At 47.9% G+C, this 21450-nt stretch overlaps 1 protein-coding gene across 2 annotated transcripts in view; it reads right to left on the bottom strand.

Moving 5' to 3' along the window:
* Positions 1 to 21450, bottom strand: part of FAT2 (FAT atypical cadherin 2) — an 84161-nt gene that overhangs the window by 9272 nt on the left and 53439 nt on the right. For both annotated transcript variants that reach the window (XM_047850082.1, XM_047850075.1), the window contains exons 13-20: positions 20590 to 20823; positions 17740 to 18123; positions 15692 to 15906; positions 14560 to 14697; positions 13812 to 13955; positions 11009 to 11206; positions 6689 to 7499; positions 2201 to 2346 (exon numbers count right to left, since the gene is read on the bottom strand). In XM_047850082.1, the coding sequence (XP_047706038.1) occupies positions 2201 to 2346; positions 6689 to 7499; positions 11009 to 11206; positions 13812 to 13955; positions 14560 to 14697; positions 15692 to 15906; positions 17740 to 18123; positions 20590 to 20823 (2270 nt within the window). The remainder of the gene's footprint in view (positions 1 to 2200; positions 2347 to 6688; positions 7500 to 11008; positions 11207 to 13811; positions 13956 to 14559; positions 14698 to 15691; positions 15907 to 17739; positions 18124 to 20589; positions 20824 to 21450) is intronic.

Here is a 21450-nt window from a genome sequence, read left to right as displayed (position 1 = left end):
TCTTAGCAACCAGGTTGGGACTTATCGGCACTCTTACCATCACATCTCCCCACCTTGGTGGAGGCCAGTCTCTCCATTCATGCACTAGATCACAACCCCCTTACCTTCTCAAGGGTGAGTTTCCATCAACTTTCTTTTTTTCTACATCACAAATTGTTCATTCCCTACTGTACCATTCCAGTCATCACAAAAATGCTGTTATTGCTCTAATCTTAAAAAAAAAATGTCTTGAACCCACTTCTCCCATGAGATATCACTTTCTTTGCTCCCTCTTTGTAGCAAAATTCCACCCACCATCCACCATGATACAGAAACCACTGGTTTCAGGGTATTCAGTGACCTCTGTGTTGTCAAATCCAATGATTAATATCACTTCCCATCTCATTTAACCTCTCAGAGCAGCACATTACCAGCTGGTCCCTCCTTCCTTCATGATACGTGTTCTTCATTCAGCTTCCTGGATACGATACTCTTGGTTTCCCCCCCACATCACTGGCTGCACCTTTTCAGTCTCCTTTGTTGGATCCTCCTCTTCCCCCAGGCCTCTCGATGTTGAAGTGTCACAAGGATGAATCCTTGGTCTAATCTTTTTTCCAATCTACACTCCTTGGTGATCTCACTCAGTTTCATGGCTTTCGATACTAAGTATATGCCGAATGCTCCCAGATCTTCATCTCTACCCCAGACCTTTCTCACAGACACTATACTTGTTTATCCAGCTCCACTTAGAAGTTCAATAGGCATCTCAGACTTACACCTCCAAATCTGAGCTATCAATCTTCCCCAAACCTGTTCTACCCATAGCCTTCCCAGGGTCTGTTGGCAGCCACTCCATTCCTTCTAGTTACTCAGGCTGAAACTTACTCCTTGCTTTCTCTCCCAGCCCTCATTCAATTCGTCAGGAAATCCTGTTGGCTTTACCTTCAAAAATCTACCCGATTCTGAACCCTTCCTCCCACTGCACTGTCATTACCCTGATCTAGACCACCACCATCTCTCACCTGAATTATTGCAATAGGCTCTTGGCTGGTTCCCTCTGCTTTTATCCTTGTTTCTCTAAAGTTGCTTATCAACCGGAGCCATGGCGGCCCTTTTGAATATGTCACATCATGTCAATTTTCTGCTCAAACCTTCTTATGCCCTCCATTTTGCTTGGAATAAAAGCTGAAGCCCCTAAGTGGCCTATGAGAACTTTATAGGGATTCCCTCATCCCATTATATATCTGACTTCGACTCCTACTACTAATGTCTGGGATGTTCCTTAAACATGCTAAGCATTCTCCTACCAAAAGGTTTTTGCATTGCTATTCCCTCTCCCTAGAACGCTGTTCCTCCAGATGTCTACCCTCACCCCCTTCACATTATGGTTCACTTATCAACTCAGTGAAGCCTTCCCTGATCACCTTACTTAAAACTGCAACCCCCCCCCCCACCCTCCTGATCCCCCTTATCCTTTTTTTTTTTTAAGTCAATGCACTTATCACATTTGGACAAACTATACTTTTCTGAGCCATTATATTTATATTTATTGTCCGTCTTCCCCTTGTAGGGTGAAAACTCTGAGAGAGATTTTTGTCTTATTCACCAATGAGACCCAAGCATCTAGAACAGTGCCTGTCACTAGGTAGATGGTCACTAAATATTTATGGCATAATAATTTCTAACTAGCTGCCAACGTCTTTTTCTTTGTCAACCTGGGAGATTGGCTTGAGTGTTGGAGGCAGGCAAACTGAGATGTCCTATGAGATGTAATCAGAGGGACTGAAAGAATTCACTTTTCTTCCTTGTGAGTCCATGTAACTTAATGTTGGGTTTGTAGCCTTGAGCACCTGGGTGTAGCCAGCCTCCCACCCATCTTGGGAAACACTTGTCTGTTACGCAGCAAAAGTGACAAAAACAAACAGACAAAAAACCACCCTGGCTAGGTGGCCTCATCCATTTCTCCCTCTATCTTCAGAGGCTCCCTCTCCTCCCACAGAGCAGTCTGACCTCTGGTTGTCCTTGGATGTAGATCTCCAGGTTGGGGGCTTTGGCCTTCACAAGTGGAAGGCCTTGCATCTTAACTCAGTAGTCACACTATCATCCCTGAAAACCATGCAGGATTTTCTTTGCCAGAAATTGGGCTTCTTGGCTCTTCCCCCTGCTGCCCCCCAACAGCCTGGCACACCCACGTGAAATCCCTCAGGCTGTAGTGCCTTACCTTCAGGGAGATACACACTGTCTCATTGCTGAACAGGAGAACAGCCTGTGATTGGAGTGTTTTCAGACGGAACCGGATGTGCCAGTTCTGAGCCTCTGGAAGACGGTACCGTCCAAAGCTTTGACCGCTGAACCTTGTGGCGGTACCTGGAGAAGCAACCAGAGGTGTCAACTCCTTATGAAGAGGTCCCCTTGGAGTCCCCGAGCTGACTTTTGTCTCATTCAACGCTTGGGTGACATTGCTCACATTTTATAGATGAAAGAATGAGGCTTCTTGGGGGTGGGGGGTTACTTGTCCAGGGCCATGCAGCTAGACACGGGCCATCACCTTGCACGCTTTCTTTTGGCCCCAGAAACTCTTGCCTTGGGTCCCAGCTTGAGGGAGGAACTGTGAGCCCAAACCAGTAAGAAAGCAAGAATCAAGCTGGAAATGTAACCAATGAAATGTGTGGACATGAAAATTTCTACCCTACGTAGTTTCTGTGTTATTTTTGACATCACTGGGGGAAGAAGGAGGTAGAATTGGAGACGATTCTGCATATATATGTGATTTCAGGAATACCACAAAGGTCATTTGCCTCAGGATGTCTCCTTCACCATTAGGAAGGTAACCATTTGAGTAAGCTCTTAACCATTTGAAGCACTGTGAGAGGTGGAGAAGACCCTTCGATAAGGGAAGGGGCCCAAACTTCTGTAAAGTCCTGCACGCACGTTGCCCTGTAGCAATTGGTAACACACAGTTGCAGAGTAAGGAGTCTTCACTTAAACTTGAGTTTCTCCTGCTTGTTTGACCAGGGGACCCTCTTATGTGGACCACTTATTCAAAGCCCTTGGAAATAGCGTTGTGTGGGCCTGCCTTGGGAAATGCTACATTATACAGATTACTACCTTCCCCAGAAGTGAGTTCAGTTGTTGAATCCCTAAAACCTCAGTGTGGATAAGCTTATCAGTTGTCCAGCAAGGGGAGAAGCTGTATAGGCCCCAGATCTCCCAGATTGTTGAAGAGAGAGAATAAAAGCCAAGAGGAGAAGGAAGAACCAGAAAGCCTGAGGCACATGGCATTTCAAGATCCTAAGAGTCTGTTGTACTCTAAGTCTAAGACTCTCTGATGCTGGCAATTCCGTTGTAGTAGGTCATTACTCGATGGGATATTGAAGATGATGGAGATCAGGAATTCTCAGACCTGGCTGAATATCAGGACCAGCTGGAGAGAGTTTTAAAATACAGAATGCCATGCTCTACCCTCAGAGAGTATGACTCAGTAGTTCTGGAGGAACAAGAGAATCTGCATTTTGTTTATTTATTTATAAAGTGTATTTTTTAATTTTGATTGAGACAGAGGCAGAGTGAGGGGGGAGAGGGGCAGAAAGAGAGGGAAAGAGAGAATAACAAGCAGGCTCCGCGCTGTCAGCACAGAAAGGGGCGAAGCAGGGCTCGATCTCACAAAACCGCAAGATCGTGACCTGAGCCGAAACCAACAGTTGGACGTTTAACGGACTGAGCCACCCAGGCACCCCGAGAGTCTGCATTTAAAAAAACCTCCCCACGATGGGTGTAGCGACTGGCAGGGAGACAAGGGAGGTTCCCGAGAAGTGATCCTTGATACACGTGCTAGTTACCCGGATGTGTTTGGTTTGTGAAAATTACTTGGGCTGTACAAGGGGTCCATGGATCCTTCTGTGTGCCGCATTTCACCAAAATGTTTTAAGAAGTAACAACACAACCCTAATTGATTCTGGTGATGGGTGAGCCAGCCTCTCTAATATTTCTCCAAGTGTAGACCTTGGACCACCTGCTTCAGAACTACCTGAGATGCTGTTTAAAAATGCCAATTCCAAGGAAAAAGAGAGAGAGGATGAGAGAGACCGACAGACAAACCAAGAAACAGACTTTAAACTGTAGTGAACAAACTGAAGTTTACCAGGGGGGAAGTGGGGGGAGGGATGGGAGAAATAGGGGGATGGCATTAAGAATACATTTATCATGACGAGCACTGAGTAATGTATAGAATTACTGAATCACTCTATTGTACACCTGAAACTAATGTAACACATAAAGTATGTCAACTGTACTGGAATTAAAATAAAAACTTTATTTATTTATTTATTTTTAACATTTATTTATTTATTTATTTATTTATTTTTCAATATATGAAATTTGTTGTCCAATTGGTTTCCATACAACACCCAGTGCTCATCCCAAAAGGTGCCCTCCTCAATACCCATCACCCACCCTCCCCTCCCTCCCACCCCCCATCAACCCTCAGCTTAACATTTATTTATTTTTGAGACAGAGAGAGACAGAGCATGAATGGGGGAGGGTCAGAGAAAGAGGGAGACACAGAATCTGAAACAGGCTCCAGGCTCTGAGCTGTCAGCACAGAGCCCGACGCGGGGCTCGAACCCACGGACCGCGAGATTGTGACCTGAGCCGAAGTCGGCCGCTCAACCGACTGAGCCACCCAGGCGCCCCTAAAAACTTTATTTAAAAAATGCCAATTCTAGGCCTCACCCAAGATTTTCTGAATAACAGACTCTGGAGGTGATACGCAGGAGCAGTTCTCTTTAAAAACACACTCCTCAGATGATTCTGAATAAGCATGAATTTTAGAACCTCCTCTGTCTGGTGCCAGGTGACCGCATGAGAACCTTCGGCCAGCACAGCGTTCCCTGCAGGCAACCCTGGGGCAAGAGACACAGAAGGGAAACCCTTCCCTCCCCCACCCACCCAGAGTAGCTCACCCAGCCTGAACACAGTGGGACCTAGAAAAAGCCCACAAATCTTTGGAGAAAGAATTTCCCTAATGCAAACTGGGGAGACCCATAAAGGTAGGCCAGGCCAGGCAGGGGGCGATGGTGAAGGGGAGGCGATGCCGTTTTCCCTTTGCCAACATCCCTAAGCGGGTCCAGAACACTGATTCTTGACGCCAGGGGTGCTGGAGTTGAGTCTAATCAGAAAACTAACTTCCTGTGGGTTGCGGTAAAGAGCTCAAGCTTTAGATTAGGACACATGGCTATTTAATTAACCAGCCCTTCGTTGGAGGCTGTGCAGTGTCCAGCAAACCAACACAATCCCCATCCCTCAGTTTCCACTGTAGTTGGATCTGGTGACCCTGCTTCTCAGGGTGTTGGTGACAGTCAGTTCAGGTAACGTAGACACAGTGCCTGGCGCACAGCAGAGTCCTTCTAGCAACCACCGCCACCGTGTGAATGGCAACCATCACTGACGGGGTGCTTATGATGGGCCCGGCAAAGGCTAAGTGCTTTTATATCCATTAAATAATTTACTCCCCAAACCTACTCCAGAAGGCAGATGGCAATATTTTCATTACCTTATAGTTGAGAAACTACAGTTCAGAGGATTTGGCAACCCACCTAAGGTCACACAGCTAGCAAGAGGTGGAGCTGGGGTTTGAACCTGAGCTGTCTAGTCTAAATCTTGAGATTATAAGCACCACGCTGTAGTAGTAATAACAGTAGAAGAAGTAGCAGTAACTTGTGTTTACTGACCACTGTCTGTATGTCAGGCACTTTTTTTTTAATGTTTATTTTTGAGAGAGAGAGAGAGAGAGAGAGACAGAGCATGAGCATGAGCAGGGGAGGGGCAGAGAGAGAGGGAGACACAGAATCTGAAACAGGCTCCAGGCTCTGGGCTGTCAGCACAGAGCCCGACGCGGGGCTCGAACCCACAAACCGTGAGGTCACGACCTGAGCCAAAGTCGGAGGCTTAACCAACTGAGCCACCCAGGCGCCCCTATCAGGCACTTTTCTAAGCAAGCCCTTGATACTTATTTGTTATTTTTATTTTATTTTATTTTTTAATATTATTTATTTTTGAGACAGAGAGAGACAGAGCATGAACAGGGGAGGGGCAGAGAGAGAGGGAGACACAGAATCTGAAACAGGCTCCAGGCTCTGAGCTGTCAGCACAGAGCCCGATGCGGGGCTCGAACTCACGGACCATGAGATCATGACCCGAGCCGAAGTCGGGCGCTTAACCGACCAAGCCACCCAGGTGCCCCTTATTTGTTATTTTTATTTTATTTTATTTTTTCATTTCTATTTGGTTCTTTTTTTTTTTTTTTTAGCAAGCCCTTGACATTTAACACTCATTTAATTCCTCTAACCGCCCAAAGGCAAGGAGAGGCTAGATCATTTTCCTAAGGTTAGGTGGCGAGCAAGGGGCAGAGCTGGGATTCAAACCCAGGCAGTCTGATGTCAGAGTCTGCTCTTAGCCATCATGCTACTTACTTGCCTCTTGATTCCTGTTATTTTCAAAACTCCAAAAAGTGGCCGGGAATGGGGTGCTGTTCCATGACTAGATTTGGGGAGGCTGCCACCTGTCTCGCGGTGGCCTGTGGACTGTGGACTTTAGCCCTGTTAAAACCCCCCTCTCACTACCCCCCGGGGCCTCCCTGGGATCTCCACCCCCAGAGCCAGTCTGGCTGAGCCCTGCAGTGCTGGGTGTCTTGGAGAAGCCCGTCACTCACCATTGCAAGAGCAGCTCCTTTCCAGGCGGTGCCGCGGGGTCAGGATGCTGAGCCTGGCTGTGCTGTAGGTGGGTCCCACCCTGGGGTCCAGGTGCACCGTCTCTTGGCACCTTTGACCCTGGCAGCGCGGGCCCTGGCAGGGCACCACGGGCATGGCTGACCTCATCTGAATTCCCACCGACTGCTCCATCTCCTCGGCCGAGCGAGTGATGATGGATGCCAGCTCCTGGAGCTTGTAGAATGTTCCGGAATGCCCCTCAAAGACCAAGAGCACGTCCACCCCAGCCGTGGTGTCTGCAGGCTGAAGGCTGGCCAGGTGGATGTTAGCTCGTCTGATGTCCAGTTTGTTGCTGAGGAACCTCTGCAGGTTCCTCCAGTGGTCACTTACCAGCTCCTCCGGGGTGAGCTGGTGGAAGCCCATCCACAGGGCCTGCTGCAGAGCTTCCCGCCCTACGTGCCACACGTGGACGTGGACCCCCGCAGTGGTGGCGAAGGTCCCGTCATCGACGGTGACGTTGAAAGCATAGCGGCCGCGAGACAGGCCCTGGGTGGCGATAATCTTGCCATCAGTTGCGCCCACTGAGAAGTGCCTGCCCAGGGTCTCCTCTCCTGCCAGGCTGTAGGTCAGCGTGTCCTGAGGGTCTCGGTCCGTGGCGTGGATTTTGCCCACCATGCCCCCCTGGAACTCCTCCTCCCCGACGGTGATGAAGATCTCCAGTGGCAGGGCCGAGGGTGGGTAGTGGCTCTGCTCCGTGATGTGGACTCTGACGGACGTCGAGGACGAGAGGGGAGGGATGCCGCTGTCTGACACCTGTGGACAGAACGGGCACTGCCGTCACCATGGGCTGCAGCTGTCGGTGGCCCAGACCAGGCCGGGCCTCCTTGGGCAGCCTGGTCTCTCCGCTCAGGGGGCAGGCTCAACGCGCTGTCAGAGGTGAAAAAGAAAACAAGGGCTCCAAACGCACCGGAGGTTTTGTGGAGGGAGTTCCATCCCCTACCACATGGTAAAGCTGAGCTCCCTTTCCTCATTTGACATCTCTCCGAGCCTCTTCCTAAATCTCTCTGGCCACTCGAACGCGAGCCTCCTTCCTCTCCAACGTCCCTCGTTCTGTCTCCTTCCTTTTTTAAAAATTTTTAACGTTTATTTATTATTGAGAGACAGAGCGCCAGCAGGGAAGGGCAGAGGAAGAGGGAGACAGAATCGGAAGCAGGCTCCAGGCTCCAAGCTGTCAGCACAGAGCCCAATGCGGGGCTCGAACTCACGAACCGCGAGATCATGACCTGAGCCGAAGTCGGATGCTTAACCGACTGAGCCACCCAGGTGCCCCCTGTCTCCTTCCTTAAGCGACGCATCACATGTCTCTTCGTGATTCCTATGTGCATCCTTCGTGGTCCCTATCAGCCTAAGGAGGTTCTCCTTGGACACCCCTTTACTATGTGATTGGGGTTGGAGTGGGCCTTTGTCCCTCAGCTAACAGATACTCGCTGAGTCCTTTCCACAGGCCAGAGACAATAGATACATCACTAAATACACAAGGGAATGTCAGACTCGGAGGAAGTACCGTGAAGGAAATCACCGGAGCATGGGGCAGAGATGTGAAGAGTGAAAGGGACCTAACCCAGATCAGGTGGGAGGGGAGGCATCTCTGAGGAGCTGAGTCCTGAGGGGTGAGGAGAGGTGAGAAGAGCAGGTGACACAGGGAACAGCAAGCGTCAAGCCCTCGGGTGGAAAGAGCGTGATGAGCTCGACCAAGCAGAAAGGGGCCCCGGCTGCTGGGGCGAGTGGGCAGGGCTGAGGGCAGAGGAGGGCTCGAGGGAGGCCGCCCGGTCACTTACGGGCTGAGGAGCACAAGGTCAGGTTTTATGTCAGAGTCATGAAAAGCCACGAAGGTTTTAACAAGGCCATGCCGTGACCTCAGTCAAGCAAGGAAGAGAATGTAAATAAAAAATGCCTTTTTCCTTTCACGTTTTGCCAAGCATCCCTGCAACTTTGTGTCCAGATTAGCAAGAACGAAGTATCCTTCCTCTCCTCAGGGACGTTATCATTTTCACAGCTGTCAGCCCAGGGCCTCCACAACTTTCTCTAGAGTCGTATCTTATTCCCGTGCTTTGAATGGGGGGAGAAGGTTGTGAAATGACACCTACTACTGGGATTTGTGCATAACACAGATGAGGTCATCAATAGCAACGAGAGTAGTTAAGACCACTGCTAAGTATAACATACACCTGGCATCACTGTGAGCAAAACTGTGTGCCGCTTTTAAATGCTTCCGATGCATATATGAGATAGCATATCAGCACTAACCCAAACCCTCGCCTTTCTTACGAGATAGATGCCACGAAATCTCCCATTTTACAGCAGGTATAACTGAGGCTCAGAGAGGTCAAGTAACTCGCCCAAAGTCACACAGCAGGTTAAGTCCCGAGCAGAATCTGAACTCCTACCTGGGTCCATAGCCCGTTTTTTTGCTGGCCTCTAGTACCTCCCAGTGAAGGAAAGTGGAAATACAGGACAAATGCAGGAGATGGTGATGTTGATAGTTACCAAGCGATTGTCTGGGTCAAGAAACAGAGTTCAGGAAGCTGATTGTCTGGGTCAAGAAACAGAGTTCAGGAAGCTGTTCTCTTTCATCTCTCCCTAGGCAGTCATGTCCATGCCCTGAGCTTTGAGAACCCTCTACATTAGCCCACACCTGTGTGCTGAGCTGCAGCTTCTCATTCCCAACGACCTGCTGGACACTTAGATGTCTCGTGGGCACCTGAAAGGTGACCGGTGCAAAACAGGATCCTCACTTTACCCCATAAACCTGTTCTTCCCCCACCCCACCATCTTTCCAGCCTCATAAGTGGCCCCACCACCCAGTCTTCACTGGAGCCAGGAACCTGGGAGTCACCCCTGATTCTTCTCTCCCCCCCCCCCCCCCCCGTTTCCAATCTATCACCAACTGCTGTTTATTTCCATGCAGAGCTTGTCCCTAATCTATCCACTCCCTGCGTCTTCATTATCAGCTCAAGGTTTCAGCACCATTGGCTCCAGCTGGGATTGGAAGTAGTAATAAAAGTAATACCAAGGCTTATAGTTAGGATTGGCTGTACTTTCTGGTTTGCCCCGGTCAGTCTTGATTTTCACTAATTGATCCTGTTGTGGCTCAATGATCGCCAATGAATGTTTTTAGTGCCTCTCTCCCTCTCAAGAGCGTCGCAGTTTGGACCTCACGTATATGGTCACCCAAGCTATGAGACCTCCATGACCCAGCCACCCCATGTCTTCAGCTTATTCCCATTATAGATCACCACGCCGACCACATTAGCTCCATCTGAGGCCACTTCAAGCGCTTGTTCCAGAGCTTGAACTCTTGGCTTGAGACATTGGCTCATCTTGTTCCTGCCTGTGACACTTTCCGGCCCATTTTCACACAGCTCACTTCTCAGGTCCCAGCTGAAAGGTCCCCTCCTCATGAGGGCAGCCATCCTCTGAATATGTCTCCCCTGTGCCCTATGAGCCTCTCATCACTTTCTTTCTTCATCTGTTTATTGTTTATCCCCATGATTGGAATCAAAAGCCCATGAGGACCATCCCCTTCTTTCCCCCTGCTACATTATTAGCAGCAAGCATAGGGGCTGACACGTGATGGGTGCTCAATAGTTGTTCAAAGACTCAGTGAATGGCTGACCGGCTGGCTGGATGAATGGATGGATCCATCATCCTGATCCCAGGGAAGAAGTTCACAGCACAGTAGGATCCACTGTGACTTGAGATTTAAGAAAGGGATTTTGAGGGAATTAAATGAAGAAGAAACGTTTAGCCACCATCTTGACAACTTTACTTTGGCTGTTCTCGGGCTGCCCTTTGCAACATCACCGTAATCCCCTTCACACGTATATATGTTCTCCAGTTTGGACCCCACACCAATTTCTGTGAGGTTCAGAGAGCTGTTCTGGCTCAGGGAGTTAGAGCCAGAGTGAGGGTATGGTTCTGCCTGGAGGCAGTGTAGGAATTAAGAGCTTAGGCTCTAGGGTCAGAGTGTTTGGTCTGGAGCAACCCACCTCTGCCGCTTATTAGCAGTATTGCTTTAAGCCAGGCGCTCAAGCTCCCTGTGCCTCAGTTGCTACATCTGTAAAGCGGGGGTGGTAATTGTACCTGCCCTAAAGCCCATTGAGAGGATTTAATGCAATGAGACCCGTGGAGCACTTAACCCAGGGCCCAGCACCTAGTGAGAGCTCTGTACACTTCCCCCTAATAATAGGAGCACTGACAGTGCTTTTGCCAGCACATTACTGTCCCCATGGTCACCACCAGTGGCCCAACACAGCTCTCACCTTGATCTGAAGCTGATACCACTCCTGGACTCTCTTTCTCAGGCCCATGGTGGTCACCAGCCATCCATCAGGGGTCACTCGGAAGGCAGAGCCATCATTCCCCTTGGTGATTCGGAATGAGTAGGGGGGGCCGTTCTCGGGGGAGTCTGGGTCACTCAGGATCAACTGCAGGACTTTGCTGCCAATGGGTGAGTTCTCCTGAGACAGAGAGTGACAGGAAATCAAAGAGCAAAATGAATTCCAGTCCTTCCTTTTGCATCTTTCTGGGTCCCCTCCTCTGGGCTGAGTCCTCAGCACTCTGGCTGCTCTCAGGCCATGCCTGGACCTCGAGCTGTCATTCATTCATTCATTCATTCATTCATTCATTCATTCTGCCAGCCTCTGAATTAGTTGTTGGCTCCGCCAATCTTGACCAAGAGCTTCCTGAGGGCGGTGCTGGGTCTTAGAAACAAAGCCCTTTGAGGCCAGAAGGGTCCCTAGAGTCCCCTTATCCTACAGGAGGTGACTTGTGCAAGTTCACACAGCTGGCGATTCATGTATATAAATTCGTAAGCGCCTGGGATCCACGTGGAAATTTTGGGATTCGTAGGGTCAATTGAACACTTATAAATGGTTTCCTGTTTAGAAGACCAATGGAACAGCCACTCAATGAGAACAGTTAAAAACGAGTAGGAATTCAGAATTCAGCTAAAAAATAGATTTCCTGGGTACTGTTCCAGTCTTTGCTCCATAACATGGGAATTCAGTATCTATAACACAGTGGTGGTTCACTGTCTTTTTGCAACAAAATCCTATCTATGAACAGAAATCCGATGGACAGAAACTAATGGTTGCCTATCCAATAGACATTCCTTCTTCCTTTCTTACAAAACCTGACTTTTGTTCAGGTGTGGGGTGGCCGTATCTCAGAAAAGTTGTGTCCTTATTAAGAAGAGATGGACCAACTGATGAATGGATAAAGAAATTGTGGTTTATATACACAATGGAATACTACGTGGCAATGAGAAAAAATGAAATATGGCCTTTTGTAGCAACGTGGATGGAACTGGAGAGTGTGATGCTAAGTGAAATAAGCCATACAGAGAAAGACAGATACCATTTGCTTTCACTCTTATGTGGATCCTGACAAACTTAACAGGAACCCATGGGGGAGGGGAAGGAAAAAAAAAAAAAAAAGAGGTTAGAGTGGGAGAGAGCCAAAGCATAAGAGACTGTTAAAAACTGAGAACAAACTGAGGGTTGATGGGGGGTGGGAGGGAGGAGAGGGTGGGTGATGGGTATTGAGGAGGGCACCTTTTGGGATGAGCACTGGGTGTTGTATGGAAACCAATTTGTCAATAAATTTCATATATTAAAAAAAAAAAAAGAAGAGATGGACTATGATTGGTCTAAGTCAGTTATAAAATCTGATTTCAAGTGCCAGTTTTTGGTTTAATGTTGATCATGTAATCTGATTCTGATCATTGGAGAAGTCAACCAGATGAGGGTTTTAAGAAGTTTTCTTCTTTGCCAAAAACAGAGTGGGGGGAAGTCCCCTTCTGTTTGCCTTTGAAGATGGTTAGACAAGGATGTGATGCTGGAGCTGCAGCAGCCATTTTGTAACCATGAGAAAGAAGGTGAGGGAATTTCAAAGAAGCTAGCTCAAAGCTGTGATACTGTTTTTCTGGTGAAATAACCAATTCTGGAATAGAACTTCCCACCATCATACCTTTTGTTACATGAAATAAATCTTTATTATTTAACAAGGTTTTAGTCAGATAATCTGTTATTGGCAGTCAAAGCATCCTACCTAATACTCATAATACACAAACAAGTGAATGACTCTGGCTGATACATAGCAGGACCCATGATTCTGCCGTCTTATCCTCGTCCTCACCTCCCTCACTTCTTATGGTCACAATTCCCCGGTGAATCCCTAGGCCCTCTTCAAATCCCATTTGTAAACCATCAGTATGATGAAAATAGCATGAGATCTGGAAAATCTCCTGCGTTTAAATCCCAGATTTGCCACATTCTAACAATGGCACATTTCTGCACCTCCATTTTAAAAACCTGTAAAGTGGACAGAGTAGGCCTCCTTATCCTTGGTGATATGTTCTAACATCCCCAGTGGATGCCAAAAACCATGGATAGTAACCACACCTTGTATATACTGGGATTTTTTTCTATACATACATACCTATGATAAAGTTTCATTTATAAATGAGGCACAGTAAGAGATTAACAACAATAACTAATGATAAAATAGAAAATTATAACAATATACTCTAATAAAAGTTATGTGAGTGTGGTCTCTCTCTCTCTAAGTATCGGTATTCACCCTTCTTCTTGTGACCGTGTGAGGATAGTAAGGTGCCTATATGATGAAGTGACGTAAGATGAACGACATAAGCACACAGCCTGTGTGATGTACATTAAGCTACTACTGACCTTCTGATGATATGTCAGAAGGGGATCACCAGCTTCTGGACCGTGACTGACTAGGGGTCAGCCTGGCTGAAACCACAGAGAGCAAAACCACGAATAAGGGGGCGGGGGGCAGTGGTTACCGTATTACCTGTTTCATGCAGCTATGCAGGTCCCAAATGAGGTAATGGATGTGCAAGTGCCTAGCACATTGCCCGATTATTTGTCAATGCTGTAATTCATAGTCCCCTTTTGCAGGCTGTGTTGCCATTAGGGATATCAGTTGGCAAGGTCACAGCCCATGTTTGGGTGAACTGATATCAGTGGTGAGCACCCTCCACTAGGAGGGAGATGAAGGCAGGAAGGCTTCAAGATGTCTTTGGAAGCTCAAGCGTACCTGGATGGAGGTGCTGTAGTTGAGCTGGAAGAACCTCGGCGGGTTATCATTGACATCAACCACTTGGATAGCGATATCTGTGTCCCCATGCAGTGGGGGCCGCCCGCTGTCTGTGGCTCGGAGCCTCAGGGAATAGCTAGAAGTCTGTATAGCAAGATGCCAGTAGAGAGTTAGCAACAAGACCCCTCAGTTCTGCCCCATGACTCATCACTAATGTTTTCCCCAAAATGAGATGGAGACGCTCCGCTATGCCTGCCTCCATTGCCCTTACATACTATTTTAGGGTCCAGGTTTTGGAGTCAGGAAGAAATAGGTTTGATCTCCAGTTGAACCATTTCCTAGCTGAGAGACATGGAGAAGGTGACTAAACATCTGTGAGATTATTGGGACCCACGCCCTAGGATTATTTTAAGGACCAAATGTATGTAAAGCACTTAGCAAAGTTCCTGGCACAGAGCAGGTGCTCAGTAAACAAGAATTTATTATTGATTTATTACTATTGATTTATTATCTAATGGCTCCTTGTCAATAGTAAGAAGCTAGCCTGAGCTCCTCTAAAGGAGGTTAAGGGTCACTTAGTCCCTCTCCTGCCTCTGGCCTCATAGGCCACAGAGACCACACAGAGAAAACAAGTGAGGGCAGGTCTGGAGAAGTCAGCATGGGGTGCTGAGCACAGTTCTCTGGACCTGCACTGGGACCATACCTCTGCTCTGATGAGCTCGGGTCGGGCCCCTCCCACATGACTCACCTGTTCCCAATCCAGGGCCTTGGCCACCTGCAGCTCCCCCTTCTTGGGGTGGATGGTGAAGTGCCCGAGCTGGTTCCCTCCTACCAGGCTGTACGTGATGGCACTATTTACAGGTCCGTCTTCATCAGTTGCTGACACCTGCAGCAGTGGGAGGGTAGTTGTGAATGGAGGTCAAGAGGGACCTGAGGGAATATTGGCCCCTGAGAGTGTAAAGGGAACAGATGAGTGTCCCCTCCAATGATTGCCATCGGAGTGGCAGTCCCATGGGCCACAGTCATACCTACCAAAGGAATCTCTTCATTTTATATCGTAGTATAGATTTCAGCATGCCATGGTTCATTCATGTACTCATTCACTCATACCGACAGGATGCTAGGTCCGGAACTAGGAGGTGAGGGGCATGCCAAAATGAATATGCCCACCGGGAAGTTTAATGTCTAATGTTATGGGTCATTCTGATTTGAGGAAAAGTGTGATCAGCTTTATGAGAGCACAGAGAACACAGTGGTAAATTCTACCTGGGGAGATTAGCAAAGCATTCATGAGTCCCAGAAGGATAAGAAGGGCTTCTGGGAGTGGAGCCAGCATTCCAGACATGAGCCCAGAATGTATGAAAGTGCAGAGGCTGTTTGGGGAAAGGCACATCTTCTTTGGTGGTTGGAGCATAGGATACATGTCAGAGAGTAGACGGAGATAAGACCAGAAGGCAGAATAAGGAGAGGTCATGGTCAACTTTGAATATGGGCATACAGTTTGTTTTCACTCTATATAGTAGGGAGCAATTACATGTTTAAATGCAAAGAAGTGTTATTTGGTGCCCCTCCCCCCACACTGAGTCTCCACATCACACACTGTGACCAGGTCCTTCCCAGACCTGGGCGCCTCTGGACAGAGACCCCCTCTAAGGCCTCTCCCATGCCCCGCTCTATCAATACATGATCTAGACCTTATCAAACATGGCCCTGAGACCCTCTGTCACGAGAAACAGTTTGGCCAAGTGGCTGCAAGTCAGAATCAAGTCTATAGTATACAAACTGATTAACTAAGCCATGCTCATAGACATCTGGGGGAGGAGGAGATAAGAACCCACCCAAGTCCATGCCTCCCAAAGGGCAAAGTTGCAGATCCTTACTGTGAGCACGACATCACCCACGGCAGCGTTCTCCAAGACCCTTGTGGTGTACAGATCCTGGGGGAATCTGGGCCGGTGTTCGTTGACATCAGTGATGTTGACCACGATTGTAGTCATGTCACTGAGGGAGGAAGAGCCTTTCCGGCTGCACTCTACGGATAGGAAGAACTTGGGGCTTGTCTCAAAGTCCAGATTCCTGTTGACATACAGGATCCCTGAAGAAACAAGAGATAATGGGAGCAATGAAGCATTTGGGACCACAAAGGCAGAGGGCTGAGGGGTCTTGAGCTGAACCCCACGAGAGGCAGCTCAACAGGGTTGGGAGAAACAGATCTCCTCCTTCCTGTCCTCCATCATCTCTTCCTTCCTCTCTTACATCACCATCTTTGTTTTCTATTTCCCCATTACCCTGCTTTCCTCTTCCCTTTCATCTCCTCTCACTTCCCTTACTGTCATTTTCAACAGCACTGTTTCCCTCACTTATCTTTGTAATACTTCACTGAAATTTCACTTAAATCTGTAATACTGAATCTCTCTCATGTAGATCTGTAATCACTCTGTAGAGCAGGAAGAACTTGTCGTTCCCATTTTCTAGGTGAGCCAACTGATGCCCTCGAGGTAAATGAGCTGCCCAAGTTCGCCCGGCTAATAAATGACAGAACTTAGTTTTCAAAGACTTTTATAATACTCCAAGGTGCTCAACGAACTGCTAGGATGTAGATTTATTTCTCTGACAGTTGGAAAAGAAGAAGGATGTATCCGGCTGTTCCTGGATAACCAAATATTTAATGGTAGAAAAATCTTCTTTATAAAGAATTCTAGTTAGTAAATGAATGAGGAATGATAAGATTAGAAGGCTGCCCCTTTTCTGCCCCTAATGAAATCATGTATCTAGGAAATAATCACCAACGTTTGCTAAAACCATTAGAAGGATCCATCTATAATGGATGGGTCAGGTTCACAACATGCAAGCTCATTGTCAGTCTTAACCTCAGAAAAAACCCATCAGTTATCATATGCCTCCCACCATAGTGCAAAGGACAGCACAGCCTCATCTCTGAAGCACTGTTGCCACAAAATTGAGCTTGAACCTGATCAAGGTCTTTCATTCAAATGTGATTTATAAAGAATATGAGGGCTAGAGAGATATATGACATCATAAAGATACAGCTACTAGTCAACCCAAATTGAAAAGTTCTGCCTGACACTGACCCATGTTTCATTAGTTAGACCACACGGCAAATAAAGAAGGAGAGGAAAATGTTAGAGATTAAAATAACTAACCAAATGCAATATGTGTGCATGGGGGTGGTGGTGAAGGGTAAAGATGAAATCAGACTGGCCTATGTTGACAATTACTGAAGCTAGGTGATGGGAACATGGGGTTCATTACGCTGTTCTATTTTTTATATAGTACAGCCATTAAAAAATACTGCTCAACAACAGATGCTCAAGGCAGCTGATTTTGGAGGTAGAGAGTATCATTGCAGGGGTGCTGTGGAAAGGGATCTGACCTGGGCAGCCTCTGAGGCCCCTCCACGAGGTTCTGTGCGTCTGACTTAGACTTTTCTGTGGCCAGGAGGAAAGAAGAGACTATTCCCCAGTTCTCTCCTCATAAGAATAAGGGGAGAGGGGGTAGTGCTGGGATATTTGGGGAGGGCTAGAGGTGGGAAGCAGGTGGCCCTGCCCTGGGCTGCTTATGCCCCAGATTCCAGCAAGTGCTTCATGCCTCTGCAGCCGAGGACAGAGAGTGGCCTCAGCCTCCAGAAGGTGGCCCGGAGCTGGGAGCATGAAGCTACAAACTGTGAGAGAAGACTGGGTCGCCAAGGGTCCTGGGTGGGGATGCGGAAGAATAAAGGGGGTCCCCAGATAGGCTGGCCCCAGGTTAAAGGAAGGAACATGGGACCTGGAGAGATGCACAGAGCCAAAGGAGTTCTGCCCTGGGAGGGTCTGCAGGGGGCACCCCCCATATGTGAAGCTAGTGCTCCCCAAGACCCTGTGTGTGTAAGTGCAGGTAGGGGATGAGGCTGCCTCAGGTGCTGGCTCACCTGTGCCGGCATCCAGGCGGAACCTCCCCTGCTCGTTCCCACTGACCACACGGTAGCCGGTCTTCTCGGCGCCGGGGCGAGTGAGGGTGGCCAGCTGCAGCACCTCCGTGCCAAGCTGAGCATCCTCGGGCACCTGCACGCTGTGCTCAGTGCTCAGGAACACAGGCAGGTAATCATCGAGGCCTACCACTGACACGGTGACCGTGCCCAGTGTGGACAGCGGTATCGGGGAGCCCAGGTCAGAGGCACGGACGGTGAGCTCCAGTGCTTCCTGTGGCTTGACCCGTAGCGGCTTCTCCAGCCGAATCACACCCGTGGTGGCCTCGATGGAAAAATGGCCTTCGGCAGAGTCCGTCAGAGAGTAAACCACTTGGGCGTTGGCACCTGTTGGGGAGACCAAGGGCATGGTTCCTTCTGGCCCTGCTTGCAGTGAAATTTCTAGCCACAGGAGGGCCTGGGGAGGAGGGTCCCCATAAGGGCTAACATGCTCAGGCTGTGTTAACAGTGAGAACCTCTCTATTGGGGCACCTGGGTGGCTCAGTTGGTTAAGCAGACGTCTGACTTCAGCTCGGGTCATGATCTCGTGGTTCACGAATTCGAGCCCTGCATCGGGGCTGTGTGCTGACAGCTCAGAGCCTGGGGCCTGCTTTCGATTCTGTGTCTCCCTCATTCTCTCTGTCCCTCCCCCACTCATGCTCTGTCTCTCTGTCTCTGTCTCTGTCTCTCTCTCAGAAATGAATAGAAACATTTAAAAAAAAAAAAAAGAGTGAGACCCTCTCTGTAGGGGATTCTTCACCAGGGGCTTCAAGTCCTCATAGAAAGGTTCTGGAGGGTAGGACATCTGCAAACCCGTGAAATTATCTGAAAATGTTTATGTGGGGTTAGAGTCTAACATCAGCTCATAAAGTGAAAATTGTACAAGGTCAAAACCATCTATGTTGAGTTGCTCGGTTGTGATAGAACAATTCAGTATCCTGGTTATGGTGGTGGTTACATGAAACTATATGTGGAATAATATGGAATAGAACCATACACACAAAAACTTGTGCTCACATGCACACATTCAAATGAGTGCGTATAGAAACTGGTAAAATCTGAATAAGGAGTAAAGTCCAGTTACCAGTAATGTCCCAGCCCCAATTTCCTGCTACAGCTAAAATCCCACCACTGGGGGAAGTTGGGGGAACCGTGCAGGGACCTCCCAGTACTATTTTTGCAGCTTCCTAGGTGTCTATAATTATGTCAAAATAAAACACTAAGGAGACACACATCTCCATGGGTATGGAAAGTTCTTAGTAAATCAAAACACACAATGTTTCTCCAGCTTTGGCTCAGATTCTGTTATTTTCTTTGGTCGTGTACGAGCTGAAGCAGTTGGCTTGTGTAGGGGCTGACGTGCAGGAAGAAGAGTGAAGACTCAGCTACAAGATCCTCACTCAATGGGAGGAGTGCATCCCTGAGCCTGAGGGTCTCACATCTCACACACATATGGGGACACACACCCTTTCGGTTGAATGGCGGCAGAAACTGCCTATTAGAATAGTTGGATTTACATAAATTAAATGTGCATGCCATGGAACTCCCCCATATATACCTTTTTCTAGAGAGAGCGAGCTTCTGGTCAGGCCACATTTGGAATATCTGGGTGGAATATTTGGATTAGAATAATAACAGTTTTGAAGGGTTAATGGTAAACTAGTATAACGCCACGGGATGTATCCTAGAAAGAAGGCGTGATCGGAAGCATGTAATTGAAGGAACTAGGTCTCCTTCACCCAGGAAGGAAAGCTTGGGGCTGGAGCAGGTAATCACCACCTCCCGGCCTCAGAAAGGCTGTCGTGGGCGAGGGTCTAGGAGATCTGTGTGGCTACAGAGGGCAGGTGTCAACTCAAAATAGGTAGCACTTGATAATTATCTGAGGTACCATGGAAGGTCAGTAGGTAGCTGCTAGGAAGTAGGGAGGTACCTTGAAAGGCAGGCGAGTAGTTGCCTAGGAAGTAGGGAGCTTCCTGTCCCAGGAAGTGTCCAAGTACTAGGTAATTGAGCACTGTGTAGGGCCTGGTAGCCATTAGATGACTTTGCTCTATTTGCCCTCTCTTGAACTCCTAGATCCCCTTAAAATCTTCCATCTCCTTCAATGCCTGTCTAAAACTTAAGAAAATTGGGCATATGCACTGTGTGTATACATGTATATATATATATATATGTGTGTGTGTGTGTGTGTGTGTGTGTGTGTGTATACATATATACATACACACACATGCACACACACTACTTCATGATGGCAGAAGTTATAATTGGTACAATATGGAACAAATACTCATGCATGAATCAAACTTGCCTTGTAAATTAAAAAAAAAAAAGAATTAACCCTAATGCAAATAATGTCATTAAAGTTAAGATGTAAAATACTGAAAATGATTTCGCTTTATCATATAGAAAATTGATCAAAGAATTTAATAGGCTTAATAGAGTTTATGCCCCAAATTCCTTTCTTGTGGCAAATTCATTGGAGTTGAATAATTCCAATTTGTGTATTTCAGATTAGATGTTTGTATTTAAAGTGTCCTTGAGGTTAAATGGCAGCATTGAAAGGGCTCAGGTCTAAGTGCCAGTGACAAACAATGAAGCCGAAATGCCCTGTACTGGCCTCAACACATTGCCCAAATCTTTTGTCACATAGCACTTAGGTTTGCGGTGTTGTGGACATTTTCCTCTTGTAAGTGTTTGCAGACTCAGCAAGGAGGCAGAGTCCTTGCTGAGCCCCAGAGCAACACACAGAGAGCCAAACCCTCATCCCATCCCAGGTGACCCCATGAGCAAAGGGCCTCCAATCATTCTCCTCCTCACCTTGGTCGGGATCCCGGGCCAATACCACAGCCACGGGGGTCTTTACCGTGGTGTTGTCGAAGACAGCCACAGCACAGTGGCTGGGGAAGAAACGGGGGGCATTGTCATTCACATCCTCCACGTAGAGGGTCACATCTGCCTGGCACGACTGGCCGCCTCCATCCGTCGCCTTGGCAACAAGGCTGTACGTGTCCTTCTTCTCTCGGTCTAGGGCTGTAAGGGTGGTCAGCTCCCCTGGCCAGAGAAACGACAGCCAGTGAGCTTTCTCTGGGGGACATGCCTCCAGCACATGCCTTCTAGGTATCTACACAAGGCAACCACAGGGACATAGAGTTTTGTCACTCTGTGACAAAAAGGGGTCAGAGAAAAGGGAGTATATACAGTTAGGAAAGAAGCTCAGCCCCACACCTGCCTGCTTCCCTAATTCTCCCAAACACATCACCAATTTCAGATTCTCACCAATGAGCTACAAAGAGGCACAACATTTTTAAAAGGCGACTAGACAATTTCTAACAACACATAAAATGTGTTTATCCTTTGGTGCGCCTGGGTGGCTCAGCCAGTAAAGCGTCCGACTTCGGCTCAGGTCATGATCTCACAGATCTGACAGATGGTGAGTTCAAGCCCCCTCGGTGCTGACAGCTCAGAGCCTGGAGCCTGCTTCGGATTCTGTGTCTCCCCCTCTCTCTGCCCCTTTCCCTGCTCATGCTGTTTCTGTCTCTCAAAAATAAAATAAACATTAAAAAAAATGTATCCTTTGGCCCACGATTTCACATCTAAGAATATATCCTATGGAATAATCAACCCAAGGATAAAAATGTATGTATAAAGATGTTCTCTGTAGCACTGTTTATAATAGCA

Source organism: Prionailurus viverrinus, chromosome A1, assembly GCF_022837055.1.
Source record: "Prionailurus viverrinus isolate Anna chromosome A1, UM_Priviv_1.0, whole genome shotgun sequence".
NCBI lineage: Eukaryota > Metazoa > Chordata > Mammalia > Carnivora > Felidae > Prionailurus > Prionailurus viverrinus.
This window is presented reverse-complemented; position numbering and strand designations above follow the sequence as displayed.